Raw genomic sequence first — 17,278 nt, forward strand, 5'->3', positions numbered from 1 at the left:
GCACCAGCAGGAAGTCAGGACCCGGCTCCTTGTCCAGGCAGACGACCATATTCACTGGCCAGGAAGCCCTGCAATTTGCTCTGGAAACCGCGAGCCGCGATGCATCCCACCGTGGCCAGTTCCCGCGTGTGAACAATCCCACTTCTGGAACGATGTCTGCCGGGCAGCAGACGGGCGGGGTCTGCAGAGCTCCCCCATGATCTCGGCTGCTTGTTCCACGTTCGGCTGGCATCGCTGTATCTGGAATTTTTCTCACTGCGTGGCAGGTGGTAGAATGGGGGCGGGGACGCCGGTGTCCTGGCTCGCCCACTGCTGCCCCCAGGGTCCCCAGTGTCCCCCTGTCTTCTCCCCTCCACAGCTAGTCAAGGACCCCTTTCTGTTATCGCCAAGAAAGACTCACTGCTCTTGCGTTTTGGATAAATGAGAGAGTCCCATGGAATATGCCTACTGACAAGGTCCAAGTGGAAATCCCCAAATGTTTACCTCTTAATGTGCGTTTTCTAACTACAGGATTCATATGTGAGATAACTTTCTTCAAAACATTTTTTTTTTTTTAACTTAAGTAGGAGATACTCATTACTGAAAGATGAAAACAGAACAGGGAAAAACATTTACTATCATCCACGACTCCTTATTCTTTCCATTCAGGTGACTTTTTTTTTTCTAAATTTTTTTTTTTTTTAAAGTTCATTCATTTATTTTGAAAGAGAGGGAAAGAGAGCAGGGGAGGGGCGGAGAGACAGGGAGAGAGAGAATCCCAATCAGGCCCCACACTGTCAGCGCAGAGCCCAAGGCGTGGCTTGATCTCACAAATCGTGAGATCGTGACCTGAGCTGACATCGAGTCGGGCACTTAACTGACTGAGCCGTCCAGGCGCCCCAAGGTGGCTTTTTCACACACACGCGTGAGGGTCTGGCGGGGCCCATAGCTCTGTGCTATGCCTGCATCACACATGCCCCTCGCTGGCTGTGTGACCCGGGGCAAGTTATTCAAACCCTGTAAGACTCTGTTTTCTCATTTAAAAAGGGGACAAACGGTACCTTCTCACGGAGCTGTACGGTAAATTTAACCAGCAATCTACAAAAGGCACCCAATTCAGGGCAACCACGTGGCAAACAGTAACATTCAGCCGTTTGTATCATTACATAAAACCTGAGGAACGCTCCCTGGGTGGATACTGACTGAGGCAGGTCCTGTTTTAGGCCTTGGGGACAGAGACGTGAGCTAGGCGGGGTCCTCTCCCTCATAACCTGGTGGCGGAAGATGGCAGAGAACATACTCGAGGAAATCACAAAGGCTGCTGGAAGGAGATTAGCGGTGCAGGGAAGGGGTTGTGGGCAGTGGGTGGGGGTCACCAAGGCCTCCTGGATAAGGTGGTCTCTGCTGGGGCACGAGGGCAGGGAGGCCAGGTGTGCATGGGGGGGGGGCGGTGGTGGAATCACACGAGAGCAGAGCTAAAGCCCCTTCACAGAATAAGGACGCCTAGGCACATCTTTCCAGAGAGAGCAACGTTTTCACGGCTACACAGTACCCCCTTGCAGGGAGTTCCCGGGACTTCTTTTCTAGTGCCCTGCTCCTGGTCCTAGAGGTTGTTTCCAATTTCTGAACTGTTTTTAGACACAGTGGGAAGTTAACAGGGTTACAGCGAAAGCCAGTTAGGATATAATCCAACTTCGGAAATAAGTAAGAATACAGATACAACTGGAAGGGTGTGGACTTCCAACACTGTAACTCAGGGTGGCGAGTCTGTTTTTCAAGCAAAAAGCTTCTCTGCATTTTAAATTTTTCGAGGGGCGCCCGGGGGGTTCAGTCCGTTGAGCGTCTGACTCTAGATTTCGGCTCAGGTCACGGTCTCACGGTTTGTGGGATTGAGACCCAGGTCGGGCTCTGTGTAGAGCCTGCTTGGGATTCTCTCTTTTTCTCTCTTTCTGCTCCTCCCCTGCTCGCTCGCTTTCTCCCTCTCAAAATAAATAAATAAGCTTAAAAAAAAGTTCTAAACTATGTTTTATAGTTAGGGAAACACATAAAGTTATTATTGCAAAAATTAATGAAGGAAAATGGTACTTAGCCAGTTGCCAGAGAGAAGGAGGCAAGCTTACCAGAACGCGCTGAAGTATGGCTCGCCCACCCCAGTGTCATACCGTGTTCTACCACAGGACGGGCGTCCTGTCCACTTACGGGACTCTTTTACAATAGTGCATCTACTATCCATGTGTCTAGGAATCAAAGAATCTTTTTTTTTTTATTTTAATTTTTTTTTAACGTTTGTTTATTTTTTTGAGAGAGAGAGACAGAGCATGAACAGGGGAGGGTCAGAGAGAGGGAGACACAGAATCTGAAACAGGCTCCAGGCTCTGAGCCGTCAGTACAGAGCCCGACGCGGGGCTCGAACTCACGGACCGCGAGATCGTGACCTGAGCCGAAGTCGGCCGCTTAACCGACTGAGCCACCCAGGCGCCCCTCAAAGAATCTTTTAAATGAAAAACAGAGCATAAGTAATACAATTTTAAGGAAAAAAGAAAGGAATGTTGTATGAAAAGACAAATACTTTCCTTTTTAAAAAATAACGAGCTGTTCAGGAACTTGTGTTAATGCGATCTGCTTGCGAACTCTCTGGTTTATAGTTTGCCAGCACCCCCTGGGAAGGAAGTCGTGGATAAAAACCAGGCGCTGGCTCAGGTAATAACCACCCACACCTTGACAGCTTTAGATGGTATCATATGATGATAATTTTTCCAGAATGTGCGGCCTGGATGGATGCTGTGGCCACATACGTCTCATCCGGGGGCCTGACCCGCGTGTCCGGCTGGCCTGACTGATGGGGGCTGACGTGCCCCCAGACTTCAACTCCCCTCTGAACTCCTGGCCGTCAAGGCATCTTGCATGGAGCAGTGCTTCTGGCCACAGGCTCTGAGACCAGAGGCAAGCGCTCCCGAGATTTCTGACGGGTTGTTTCGGGACACTCGCTTCTGGCACCGATGCAAAGCGTGGTGCGAAATGAGACTCAACAGCTGGTTGAAAAGCTGGATTTCCAGTCTCGGAAAAATGAGCTCAACGTTTTGAAGTGCATTAAATAATTCTGTTCTCTTGTTACATTACACGTGGAAAATACTTCCAAAGTAGTGGTGCTGTATCTCCCTTGCAATTCTGGAGGCCAGCGGGGAACTACTTGCTTACAAACGGTCTGCAAGAGAAGAGTGCCCATCTGCAAAGAAAGCTGGCAAGGCTGTGAGCCTGGGCACATGCAGACCGGCCCTCACATGGGAGGAACCATGGTCCTGAACCAGGACCAGATGGCAAGCCGGGGTGTGGGAACCTCATGGCCCATGCATCCGTGACACCTGCCCCCCACCCCCAAACTGTATCTCAAATGCAATTATAATTATTTTCCTGTAAATAAGAATGCATTTTAAGAAACTCTGCGATATACATAGAAACATTTCCCTGCAAATGTAGTAGGCTTTTAAAAACCCCACTGCAGAAATAATGTAGCAATTAAAATAGCATTTATAACTACGTATGTTTAAAATGTTTCCACATGTAAAAGAATAAAATTTTAAGTCATTTAAAATAACCATCTGTTTCCCCATGATATAAAATTTTTAGTATCGTATAATTAATATTAATACCACTTTCTGTTAATAATCTTTTCTGTCAGATAATAAAGCAAAAGATGTAACCAAAGATGTATTCAGTGAAGGAAGTTGAAGAATGCAAAACCAAAGCAATACACAAAAGCTAGAGGAAGAAATACAGAGGGTTTGAGGATAGTGCTGATCACCTACACATAGCTGTCAACTCTATCTGTCGTCTATCTACCCGTCTGCCTACCATCTATTACCCCACTACCTACCCATCTCATCCTTCCACCCATCCACTCTATCTGTCTGTCTGTCTGTCTATCTATCTATCTATCTATCTATCTATCTATCATCCTACCTATCTCAGCCATCCATCCACCCACCAATCTATCCATCCACCCATCCACCATCCATCCATCCATCATCCATCCATCCATCCCTTCATCATCTATCCATCCATCCACCATTCATCCATCCCTCCATCCACCATCCATCCATCCACCCACCAATCCATCCATCCATCCATCCATCCACTCTACCTGACATATCTCCTTCTAACCATCTCACAATTACTTATACTTTTATAGCCACTCCTCCTTCCCTCTTACTTCTACTCCTTTCTTTCTTCTTGGCACCTAAAATTTTTTAAGCCCTTTAGGTCTTTTTGTTCTTGCATGTAGTTGTAAATTCGATAGCAGGGAGCATGGAAGGCACTGAAAAAATTCTGATCAGGTTTTATTCTAATAATGGACAGTCACCAGGAAGATAGTATCACTGGAGTTTTATAAGCTACTGGATTCCCAGGCTGACGACCTGAGCAAAACACAGAAATACAAAACGAGTATTTTCCTGGCTCAAGAGTGATATAAAACCATGAGAAAAAGTCCTATATTGCTTAAAAATATACCACAAAATTACATCAGGTGTTTTCATGGTGCCAGCACAAAAGATCAATTAAAGTCTTCTTTCTAGTTGGAGTAGCAACACACACACCGGACAGACCTTTTTATACTGTTCTACCTGCATACAACTGGATGCTGGGGTGGTAAATGATGCTTTTCTCTTTTTAAAAAAATTTACTCTCAAAATGAACCTTTGCAATGAAAGCTGCAGGGACCAGACACCAAAAATAATAAAACATTAAACCATTTCATAACACTTTAGACATCGGTGTTTTAGGAAGCTGGAAAATGTAACACATTGTTGTGTGGCGGCCGATGAGAAATCCTGTTACTAAAAACACTCAGGGGGCGAGAAACTCAAGTCTCCGGGTGTCGTCCCCACCACAGATTTCTAGACTTCCTGGAGAATCGCGAGCTGCCCGGACTGGGGCGTCCCCTCACCCATTCTGTCTCTTCCCTTCCCCTTCCGCAGACCCAGGAGCTCTGCCTGGATCCCCGCTCTCCCCCAGGGCCAGGGCAGTGGCCGGGACAAGGTAAGGGGTCAATAGATACTTGTGAGATGAAGTTAGGTGAAAGATTAAGGAACGACTGGGAGCCGCACCTAGATTACTCCTCCTGAATGCAGCAGGGATCTGACTTACGATTCCGAAATGGGCTGAGATAACCGAAGGTAGGAAACTCAGTTTTAAACCTAACTGGTAACTAATTTTAAAAACGCGTATGGCATGCTCCCGGCGGTCCCCCACGAGTGTTCTCTGTGGACAGGTGTGTGTGCCTCGGTCACCGTGCTCTGTCTTGGGCAAGGGGCACCGACTCTGTGGGTCAGCCGTTTCCAGAGCACCACGCAAAGCCTTTCGTTTAGAAAGAAACATCTTGAAAATCCAAGGAATTCTGTCGCATTGGACTGGTAGAGGCCTCGGAGCTCCTCCTGCAAGCCCACTATGCCACCCCCGGCACGTGTGGCCCGTTCTTCTCTGGGGGTGGGGGAGCTCTGCTGGTGACCATGCGAGTTCCTTCAAGGACTCGTGAGCAAAACCAGCAGCGCAGGGAGCAAACACTGGGACGGCGTGCAGGGCGTGGCCCCTGGGACTCGGGGACGCAGAGGTAAGACGCAGAAGACTCTTTCCTGGTGGACTTACTTTCTTGCAGAAGACAAAACAAACAGGAAAGCAAGACAGGGAGGTTTCAGACAATACAACGTGGTGACTGGTTAGGAAATGGCAGGGCAGGGAGACCTTCTGATGGGGTAGGAGACTGATAAGCAGGGGCACCGTGTCAGCCAGGTCCCGATAAAGCCCCAAGGAGAAGGAAGCCTGGGAAGGGCTTGGAGGGGAAGCAGAGGAACCGGGAGGGGGGTGACATGGGCACGCGTGAGCTCACCCAGGTCTGAGCAGAGCAGCGGGCTGGAGACAAGGACGGGGACGTGGGAGGGGCGGGTGGGACACAGGATAAAGCAGCATCGGGGGCCAGACCAGCTGGGGCCTTGTCAGCCAGAAATAAAACATCAGGAACACAGTCCGTGTGCAGGGGTGGGGGGGGGGCCACTGCAGTGTCATGTGGGGGGGGTGGCAATCTGATTCATGTTTTTTTTTTTTTTTTTTCCAGAAGATGAGTCTGGCCAACCTCAGGGAAGCAGAAACACACAGCAGGGGATGAAAGGAGGCCGACAAGGCAGAGCCACAGTGGGACCCGTGGGCAGAGGAGAGGCAGCTCAGCGGGCAGCCTGGGGTGCCCCTGGGGAGAGAGCAGAGAGAACCGGCCACAGGAGCGGATTCAGCGAGGTGACGGTAAGAGGCCGTGTGGCCTGAGCTCCCAGGAGCACAAAGTGGAGGGTTGCAGAACGAAATCTCGAGTTCCGCTCTGGAAATGCTAAGTGTCAGTTACTCAAGAGCCCCTCCAGTCGCGGGCTGGTTATGTGTGTTCAACGGAGGCGAGTGTGGTCCAGCCGGGCGTATGAACGTGGGCGTCCTCTGTGTCTGGACAGACGTCTAGGTCCACTCGGGGAAGGGGGGCGTGCAGGGAGGAGACAAGGCTGTGGCCAGAGCAGCGTCGGGGATCTGAGGTCTGGAGTGGAGGAGGACGATGCGGAGAGAGAGCCAAGAAAAGAGCAGGGAAATGCAGAGAAGGTGTCATTGGAGAAGCCAAGAGAAGAAAGTCTCAACGAGTAGATGGTGAAGGGAACCAAGGAGGGCCCTGGGACTGACAGGGTGAGGGGCTGGCCATGGATGACACAAGGGTTCGAGGGGCTGGGAAGCAGGATGACCCGGACGGGTCAAAGAGAAAGGGGCCGGGGGTCACCAGAGACGGTGAGGACAGACAGCCCCCCGCCACCCCCCACCCCGGGAAAGCTTGCCGAGAAGCAAAGAGACCAAGTCCTGGTAGCTGCAGGGTCCTGGCCGGCTCCGGGAGGAGAGAGGTCGGGTCTGCAGGCTCCAGGGCGGGGTCTGATCACCTCTGGGGACACAGGAAGGAGACGGGATGAATGCGGAAGCAGGGTCCTTTGCAATGGAGAGGCGGCGGGTCCAGACGTGGAAGAGACACCCCGCCCCTTGTGCAGGAGGAGAGCGGGGCAGACCCTGAACCCCGGGTGGGTCTGGGGTGGGGGAGCCAGTGAGCCCCTTGCCCTAGACCCTTGGTAAAGCACAGAGAGGGTCGTCAGGGGAGCAAGACAGTGTAAGAGGCGAGAAGGGAAAGCCGGAACCGATGTCACGTTACTTCATGCGACTTTGTGTCAACACTGTCACAACACTCCTTCCTGTGACGAGTCACTGCCCCTGGTTCTGTTCTCGGGATGTCTACAGAGTAAGGCTCACGTCGCTCATCGTGACCGTGAGGCACACACCCTATTCACACCCGCCCCCCTCCTGCCCCCCACCGAAGGCTGGACCTTAACCGTGGCTGCACGTGAGAAACCCCTGGGGGGACCTTCTGGTGCTGTTTCACCCCAGGCCAGGGGAGCCCATCACCAGCCCTCGGCCCCAGGAACTGAGATTTCTAAAAAACAGCCTCAAGCCTCAGATGTGGAGCCCAGTATGAGACACCCCCCCCCCCCCCCCCCCCGAGGCCCCTTCCCCGTCCCTGTCTTCTCTATCTGATGTGGGTTTCAGACTCTTCTCTACCCCCCCGTCCACTGCTCTGGACACCTCCCAGTATGCCAGGGGCCTTCTGGAAACGTGGCCCCGCAGAAGGTTCCGGCAGGCCCGGTGAGGTTTGGGCGGAGGTGAGCACGGGAGGTGGTCCGAGGGCCCCCATTCTCAGGGCACAGCCAAGTCTCAACGGTGTCTTGGCTGACGAGCAGCGTCTAGGTCGGCCCCACCAAGGTCGGTCACCCCATTTGTACAAATGCCGTGCCAAACCCGCACTCAGGATTCTGGTTCTTGGTTTCACTTTGTTAGCTTAACTCACTTTGTGGCGTCTAAATCTGGAGGGTGCCAGGATCATGCCTGTCAACGTGTGTTGTCCACGCCTCCCCACACAGGTAGCAGACGGACCCGCCAACAGCCAAGGCCAGGATAGCCCAGCTGCGGACCTTCCCTCCCTCACACAGCGCTGCCGGGGGCAGCTGAGTGGGTGGTTAAGAGGACAGCGCAGTGCCTGAGACGGAATCCAGCCTGGCCAGTACCTGCCGCACAGCTGCCCTCTCTGCCTCATCTCAAATGGAGATCACGGGGTGCCTGGGGGGGCTCCTTCGGTTGAGTGTCCGACTTGGGCTCAGGTCACGATCTCATGGTTTGTGGGTTTGAGCCCCGCACCGGGCTCTGTGCTGATGGCTCGGAGCCTGAAGCCCACTTCGGATCCTGTCTCTTCCCTCTCTCTGCCCCTCCCCTGCTCGTGCTCTCTCTCTCTCTCGAAAACAAACATTAAGAACAATAAGAAAAATAAAATGGGGATCGCACCAAGTCCTCATCTTGTGGGGCCCTGGTGCCTGGAGAGCAGAGAGAGTTTGCTGGACGCCAGGGAACATCCTGGCGGGCACAGCAGCGGCAGGACTCCGGGGGACGCGGCTAGCCTCAGTCTTCCGCCTGGGGGATGGTCTGAGACCAAGCTCAAAGTCTGGCTGGGATGAGGGACTGCCTTGGGTTGGCGGCTGTAATTCCCTCGAGTAAGGAAACGGGCTTCCTTCCCTTTGGGGAAGGATAACTTAATCCATGGTGGAGTACAGCCAGGCCCGCTGGGAGGGGGTCACAGACCTGAAGTTGTCATTGCCTCGGTCAGGGTCTCTCAACCTTGGCACTGCTGACCTCTCGGGTGGGATCACTTTTTGAGGTGGGCGGGCTGTCCTGTGCGCTGTACTTGGTAGCCTATTACCCGCGAGGTCTCAGTAGCGCAGCCCTCTGCCCCTTGGCTGGGACAACTCAAAACGTCCCCAGACGTTGCCACATGTCCCCGGGGGTGGGGAGAGGGGGCAGAATGACCCCTGGTGGAGAACCGCTGGTCTTGATGAAGATACTGAGGGCCAGAGGGGCTAAAAGACTTAGTCCAGGTGCCAAGGCAATTGGCAACAGTATCCTTCCCTACTGTCTGTCTAAAATGGTTCCTAGACTTTAAGCAAAGTGGGAACTGTTGGCCTTTACGCATGAAATCCAGTGCTCCCCGTCCTGATATCGGGGGCAGTGTTTTCTCTGGTCAGCACCTGCTGCTATAAATAGCTGGCAGGAAGGAACTAAGGAGATAAAGTACAAAGTAACAGCGTTTTGATTGAGAGGGAAAAAAAAATACACCTTTTACCCCCTGTGGCCAGTCACCCTAGGAAGCCTCTGCTCTCTCCTTGGCCGCATGCAGAGAAAGGAAAGCAGGCTCGGAGCACAGAGGGGCCCGGGTCATCCCTTTAATTAGGCCGACCGGCCCAGTGAGGGGGGCAGACCTCGGCGGCTGAGACAGGGTGTCTGTCCAGCTTTGAGAGATGACAGCCCACGGGCCCTTTAACACTGCGCGAAGCTGAAGGTTGATGACAAACCCCAGGGAATGGTTTTTGAATGCCAGCCAGGATCCGGGAGGAACTAATGATAAAGGGAAAAGTTCAGGAGAACCAGAGAAGGGAAAACGCTGTTTCCTTTAAAAGCAAGCTTTATAAAGATAAACAACTTTTATGATGCAATGTTTTAATATTAAGCATCCGTTCCCCTTAAACACACGCATGCACGCACTAAACAGCACAGGAGGAAACTATCCACTCTAGACTCAGGAAGACCTGGGTTTGCATTTTGGTTAATTATCGTGAGCGTGGTCTTGGGCTTCTCCGCCTTTTTGAACCTCAGTCATCAAACAGCACTAGTGATTCTCAGAAAATGCACATTGGACGTCAAGCTGCCGGAACAGAGAGGCCACTGACAACAAAGGCGGTCCCCACCTTGGGCTTCTCCTTCCCTCAAAAATCCTCCTACAAATTAAGCCTCCTGGTCCCAGTGGCCGTGGCACACTACCACCACCTGCTGGTGACATGCCAAAATTGTCAGCATAATATCGAAGCAGAGAAAAAAAGAGCTCTAACTGTAACAAAATCGACGGACGGAGGGACGTAAACATCCCAGCACCCCGTTATAGCACCCTCTCTGTCAGGGCACACGCGGGGCCGCCTGAGCACCCTCGGGCCAGGCCCCGGGGATGGGAAAAACAGAGGAAAGTGTAGGAGGCGGGAGCAGCGCTGAAACTTGTCTCCAACCTCTATCCTTAAAACAGCCAGGCAAACAAAGAAACAAAATGTTCCTAATGAGAAAAACTGTTTAGAAGTTACAAAAAACCCAAAGGCTTCGGGTTCAGGATCAGGGGTCCGACAACAGATTCTAGCAGATTCTGGCAGAGAGAGGAATAAACCGCTGGAAGGAAACATGTGCGCGCACACACACACACACACCGTTGTGGAGGGCAGTGCGAGTGGCTGTGGGGTTTAGACCTGGCGTTGACGAGGCTGTCTGGCGGCAGGTGGAGGCAGGCTGAGGGAGGGCTGAAGGGAAGAGAGTCGTTTGGAGCAGTGCAATATTCACGGGGACGGCCAGCCAGAGCAGCAAAGATGAACTGTTGGAATAGAGCAATCGGGGGACGGGGTGGAGCCATCTGAACAACCTCACAGTCAAGGGGTGTTGGGGGAACGGGGAAGGGGTTGTGCGTGGCCGTGGCAACGGCAAGTCACGGCCCTCGGCCCAAGGCTGGCACTGGCAGAGACGGTGTGGCAGGCCTGCCCGGCCTGCGCCCTCCGCAAAGGTGTGATTCATCTGAAAGTACATTTTGCCCCGCAGCAGGATATGACAGCCAAGTATCTACAAACGACCCCCTGGAGTCCCCCCCCTCCGCCCCCCACCGCTACCCACAGGAATGCGAACTCTTGGCTAACGCTTTAGAGAAAATTACCTATAGAGAACATGATTAATCCCCCCGAAAATTACAGGCTCCCAATCGGATCCAAGAAAACTCTCGGCCAATAGCTGTTGCTGAGATAATTGTTCTGAATCTATCAATATGGCTGAGCTGCCCCTTCATTGACTGCAAACAACCATTTCTTTCACCCAGGATTATAAGTTGGTGTTCACAGGCTCACCGCTGCCATTACGGTGATAAACAGTTTAAACCACAACAGGGTCTGACGTGTAGATCAATTCTGGGTCCATAAAGAATCTCTACACAACAGGTTCCAGGACAGGAATTTACAGCCACCAGTTTTTATTCTCTCTTGCTGCAAAAATTACTTCTGTCAAACACTTAGGAGAGTGAGGAAAAATGTAAAAAAATTAATTTTTCATGTACTACCGGAACAGCCTTTTCCAATGCAGGGGCTCAAGATGAATACGTTCCTGCATTTAAAAAATTACGCCGAGCAGCATGTGGCGTACCGCCGGAGAGGGACCCGATCCTCTGCGCCGCTCGCAAGCCAGCCGACAGCAATTTGAAACCCTGAACTGAGCCGTCTGGATTTCCTCTAAGGGCAGATGCGGGTCTCATGTTAGCGACGCCAAATTATATTAGACGTTTAATTTTAAACCTCAGGTACTTAATGTAAAACCTTACAACAGTAATAGTCATAAAGCAGTGGGGCATTCCATTTCACAGAATGGATTCTTCTTTTCTCTCCCCCCCCCCCCACCTTAATTTCACCGGAGCCTCCTGTTTTGTGGTTTTGCACACTACGTAGTAATCTATCTAATTAGGAGTCGCTCACAGCTGCTTAAAAGAGAGAAAACCCCCCGGGGTACCTATGGGTGCAGAGGGTCAGCCTTTGAAAACTTCTCTGGAGCCAAAGTCTTAATTCAGTGCGGACGAGGGGGCAGAGAGAAATGGACTCCCAATGTTGTTGTTCTCATATTTGATAATAAGAGTGGATGACAATGGGAAGGCGGGTTCACCAACTCAGGGACATCTGGATTCAAAAGCCGCTTACCTTCTCCCTGTGCCTGCTGCTAGCACAGCGTAAGCTTTCATGACTCTCACATCCACACCAGAGACTTGAGGGGGAAAAAAATAAAAGGATTTTAAAAAATTTAAAAAAAAGAAAAAAAAAAAAGAGGGTGGGATTTGTATCAACTACAACTCAGAAAAAGCACGAGAGAGAGCTCTTAATCGTGTTTGTTTCTTTTGTGATTATTCTCCCACACAGCACAGAATGTTGATGCCCAGGTTGAGGTCTGGAAATCCATTCATAAACGCGTTTTCTTGAAGTCGCCTGTCAGAGCCCGTGCCCTCGTGTTCATTAAAAACTGCTCTGGGTCTGGCCACTTGATAGATCATGGAAGGCAGGGATGATGTTCACCAGCAGGAAGTCGTGATGCTAGCCTCGCTGGAGGTGGGCGGGGGTTCTCCTGCGTGTACCCGAGCACCCCGGGGGTCCCGGGAACACGCGGCTCCCACCCGCCACCCAGCAAATCTCGGTGGAGTCTGGGTGGCTGCGTTTCTAGCCGGAGCGGTGGTTCTCAAACTTCGGCACGCAACATCATTCCCCGGGCGGGGGGCTTGATAGCACACGGGGTGCCGGGACCTGGCCCAGTGGGTCCACGATGAGATGAGGAATTTGCACTTCTAACCAGTCCCCCGGGGGCTGCTGCTGCTGCTGTCCCGGAAAGCCCATCTGGAGATGGAGCGTGGAGCTCAGACCTGGAATCAGGCCACCCAGGTTTTCATCCCGGCCCCTGCCAGGGTGTGACGTTCGACAGGCGGTACGTATCCGGACCAGAGTTTCCCCACCCATCAAAGGCATCTGCTCCCCGAGGATCCAATGAGATAACCCACGTGAAGCCCTCAATAAATAGTAGCTCTCATTATTATTATCATCACTGCTACTGTTCCCCTTTTCAACCGAATCTTGGTTGTGACGTGCCACCAACCCCTAGGAGATGCAGGAAATAAGGAGGGATCGTGTAAAACGGCAGGAATCTTAACTCCCCGGCAGCACTCTGCTGTCTTTCCGGATCTTTGCTATTTAAAGTGACGCCAGCTCTAAGGCTTAAAATTGAGACGCTAACTGATTTTGCCATTCTGACCTCCCCATGGTCTTCTCGTCCTGTCTGCACCCAGTTAGCCACGCGCGTGCCCGCCGACCCCATGTCACTGCCGCCCCCTGCCTGTTTCGTTTCCCCTTCTCCTCCTCTCTGAGCCTTTGTCCAAACTTCCTCGATGCTCAGAATAACTTCCTCTTGCGGTGTGGCCGCACACGTACAAAAATGCAGCTGGTCCTTTAAGCGTTGCTCAAGTCTCATTCTCGTTGAGAAGTTTTCCTTGACGGACTCCAACAACCCTTAAAACGACCTGCACCATTCCAGCCCCGGGCTTCCTCCCGAGCTCGCCCGGCGGATCCCCCGGCACGACGGATGTGGGGGCAGACTCGAGCGCCCCATCGCCCGTGCTCAGGGTCCAGGCTCCGTGGCGTCAGGGAGCCTAGCTAGTCACTAACAGGCATGCCGCGTGGAGGAAAAACGGACTCTCGAGGGCGTGAACACAGGAGGGACCGCTCTGTGGGGGTAAGAGCAGCGCGCGTACGTAGGTGATCTCAGGCTCTTACGGGGACTTTACAAATGTGTGTGTGCAGACCAATGCGATCATCTCCTGCGGAACGACACTCCCAGCCAAACCGAGGGTCTGGAAATCACGGAGTCCCGTGCTTCGGGGCGGCGGAGCGCCCCGCGTGCGCACGCCTAGCCAGACGCAGAGAGCCGTGGCGACCACCAGAGACAGAACTGTGCGGAAGAAAGCTTGCGGAGAACGGATTTAGACGAATATGCTGCTTCCCATGCCCTTCCTAGAAAACATTCTGCGTAGGGGGAGGCAAAGCTGGGGGCGATGGTCTCTCTCAGGAACCTAGCTCTTTTATTTTGCTGCCTTGCCCCAGACAGAACTCCCGCTGCACATAAGGAGCAGAACTTAAACCCCGTCACTCTGTGCGGGCTGTGCTGGTAGGCCCACAACGCGCTCAGAGGAGGAACGCTCTAGAAGGTCGCTGCCCGACAAGGTGCCGTGCACACTGGGCTCTGGAAACACCTCCGCACAAAGGCGGCCACGGAATAAACCCAACTCGCTGGTTAATACTGACTGAAAAGCCACCGGATCCCGAATATTGGAGAACGCGGTGATTATGTGAACTGCTTGCTCCTCCTGGAAATGAAAGTCACTGCGAGAACAAGACCAGGCGTTTAGTCACAGAGGCCACGGACCACACCTGTGCTCTAAGCCCAAGGATGACAAGGGGCAGGGGAAGAACGCCCACTCACCGGGCCAGACAGACGCTCCCGGGGGGAGGGCTGCCTGGCGGTGGGGCGGGGGGAGGGGTGTTCTGGCCGAAGCACGGGCTGTACGATGAGAAGGCCCGGGCAGGCGGCAGCTGTAAGTGCACGGACGGCACGTTCCAAGGGACGAGACCGTAGGTGGTTAGTTTTCAGGGACTCGAGGACCCCCTTGGCTGCGGTTCAGACAAGAGGCAGAACGCCCGGAAGAGTCCCTGGAGACGAGGAAGCAGGCACATGCACCTGCCAGAGCATCGTCCTTCGAATGAGGAAGGGGCCCTGGGGGCGGGTGCGTGCTGGGCACGGGGGCAACGCTCCACCTGGGCCCGCAAGCCGCAGGCTTTTCCGGCAGCCCCCCCACAGACTCAGTCTCTCCCCCGTGCCCAGGCTGAGACGTCCTCGTTTACAGCGGTCGCTTGGCATGGTACAATGCCAGAGGAAGCCGGGCAACTGGAAGCCAGGATTAGGTTTACCGACGGCAAGCGTCCTGCCGCAGCAGCTGTTGGGTCCACAGGGAAGACCTGATGCTGAATCTTTTAATTAGCACAAATCGTGCTAAAATTACTTTAAAGCCCTGTCTGATAGATAGCGTCCAACAGTGGGGATTTCCGTTAAATACCGGTGAACGGGCCGTCGACAAAACGCCACGGGCAAAGCGTGTGGCAGCAAAGCCAGCACCTAATGCACGTCTGCACACGCGTGTCGAGACAGGTTCCGACGTCCACACTTACGTTCCCCCCACCCCGCCGTCCCCAAAAAAGGGTGGGAGGGGAACTCTCCAAAATTCAGAGGGCGCATCAGGAATTGGGGGAAAGTCATAAAGAGCACGAATTGCGTGTTTTCCTTTGACGAGAACAGGAGACAGACACGCCCCCCCCCCCCACGCCCCCACAACGTAAACTGCGCACCGGTGGTGAGAGTGCACACGGGGTCACACAGGCAAGCGTGACGAGGCCGTAAATTCTGCGTTATTTCCCGGTCCTGCCGCCTTCCCGTGGGAAGGGAAGTGGGGCGACGTGGGTGGCGCCTCTGTCAACCTCTGTCAAGGACCCCACGCTCCACGGATGGAACGGGACGCACGCACTGCTCCCGCAGCCGCCCCGCGGGGCCCGCGCTCAGCGCGCGGGCGGTCAGGGCGCCACGTCCAGCCCCGGGCTCGTGACCGAGGACCGCGAGGGGGCCGCGCCCTCTCTTACCACTGCTGATGGCCGAGTTTGCAATGACCGTAGCCTCACTCCACTGGTCGGCACTGGAGACAGAGTAGGAGCGTTGCTGCATGCTGTCCGGCCGGCTGCTGAAGGAGCCCAGGCTGATGCCGCTTGCCATCTGAGACCCAGACGCACTAGTGACATTCCCTAGGAATAAACAAGTCAGGTGAACACCACCTCGGACTGCAGACCCCAGAAGCCAGCACGAGTTAGTCTAGAGGCCTACGTGCTTACACACGAGTGCACCCCGGCACCGAGAGCGGCTGCGTCCTAAGTGGAAAACGGAAGCGTCGGACAAAACGGTATTCGAGACAAAAGTAAGCGGGGGGAGCAAGTCTCGGGGGCCTGATGACGCCCCGTAAAGGAGCCTAGCCACATGGCATGGTCCCAAGCGAAGACGCCGACACAACGTCACGTCTAGGCGGAGCAGGGGTGAACACAGAAGAAGAGCCACAGTCCCAGCAGGCCGGCGAGACGCACCCCACAGGAGCCCCACCATGGCGACGCGTCAGCCGGAATGAAAACGACCACGAAAGGCAGCCAACTGCCTGATGCCACAGGATGGCTTTCGTGGTGAAGCTGTGCCGGATGATCAGCACAAATCAAAGCTCCTAAATGTGACATCGGAGGAGACGCAGGCTCTTTTAAACCAGGTAAGTCTACTCTTATCCTTGAAGAGACCGAGCAGAGGAAAAACAGCCTCAGCGAATGCACGGCACAGAGGGGCTGTGATGGAAAGGGTCCCATCATACGCTTAATGATATGAGACAGGTGCTCAGCATCAGAATGAATGATCGTCTGGTCACACCAATTTTAGACTCAAAAACATGATTAAGTGCCTCTCTCGAAAGCCCAGCCAATCACACCTTGCTGGGAGCGAAGTCGTTTGTCGGGTTATGCAGACTTTCAAAGGCGCTAGGTCTGTTTTGTTTTCGACTTTCCCCTGATTGTTTTAGTTTAGAGCCAATTAAGTTCTCGATTGCTTTAATAGAAGGTTTTCATAGCACAGGATTTTAAATACATAGGCTGGATTAGTAGTTCCCAAATCTGGCCAATTACCAGAATTACCTGTGGAGCTTTTTGAACACAGAGGCTTCAAAATGTCTGCATTTTGATTCGGGAGGTCTGGGGGGTGGGGCTTGAAAGAATGTGCGTCTCCAACGGCACCTGGTGCTTCTGGTGCGTCTGCTGCACTGGAGGTGGGGACCAGGGCTCCACTCCAAACAACGGACCCCACCCTGATCATAACCCCACGGAGCACGGCGAAGTCACAAAATCATCTACTCAAACGTAACGAGCCAGTGATCAAGGAACATGAAAGATTTTGCTTCAAAAAAGTGTATTTCTACCTTAAGAAAGGAGGCTGATTTTAGGCTGTTATCTGAACTGGGCGCATCTGGAAAGTCATAAGGGAAACTATTCCTAGGCAGGTCTGCCCGATTCCAGAAAAAAAAAAAAAAAAGCCGAAAGCAACACCTCAGGAAAGGAAGAAAAGATGGACCCAGATCTTCCCAAGCATGGTTCTCAGCCTGACAGCAGCAGCATCGCCCAGGAGCACGTTAGAAATGCAGACTCCCAGGCCCGGCCCCGGCACCTGTCTTTTCAGAAGATCCGCAGGTAATTCTGAGCTCACCTGCTAGAGCTCAGGTACCCGGAAATCACTATGGACGTGGAACAACACCGACGGCCAGAGTTCCTCATCACCTCGGGCTCCTGGTATCAGAGATGCCCGAGGGAAGAGCCCCCGTCCGGGCTCCTCTGTCTACCCACAGGGTCAGGAGCCAGTTTAACCACGTCCCTCCTAAGCACCGAGGTTCTGATTTTCAGGCTCGCTCAGTCCCTAAAGTCCTGGAAACACATCCCGAACGACGGCGCTGGCTAGC

The 17,278-nt window shown here is 53.2% G+C and overlaps 1 protein-coding gene across 7 annotated transcripts in view; it reads right to left on the reverse strand.

Annotated features, from left to right (window-relative positions):
* Positions 1–17,278, reverse strand: part of AGAP1 (ArfGAP with GTPase domain, ankyrin repeat and PH domain 1) — a 552,490-nt gene that overhangs the window by 151,887 nt on the left and 383,325 nt on the right. For 4 of the 7 annotated variants that reach the window (XM_049614620.1, XM_049614624.1, XM_049614626.1 and 1 more), the window contains one exon: positions 15,384–15,542. The exons of the other annotated variants lie outside the window; for them this stretch is intronic. In XM_049614620.1, coding sequence (XP_049470577.1) covers positions 15,384–15,542 — 159 coding nt within the window. The remainder of the gene's footprint in view (positions 1–15,383; positions 15,543–17,278) is intronic. 7 annotated transcript variants of the gene reach the window in all.

The sequence above is a fragment of the Panthera uncia genome (assembly GCF_023721935.1).
Source record: "Panthera uncia isolate 11264 chromosome C1 unlocalized genomic scaffold, Puncia_PCG_1.0 HiC_scaffold_3, whole genome shotgun sequence".
NCBI classification, from domain to species: domain Eukaryota; kingdom Metazoa; phylum Chordata; class Mammalia; order Carnivora; family Felidae; genus Panthera; species Panthera uncia.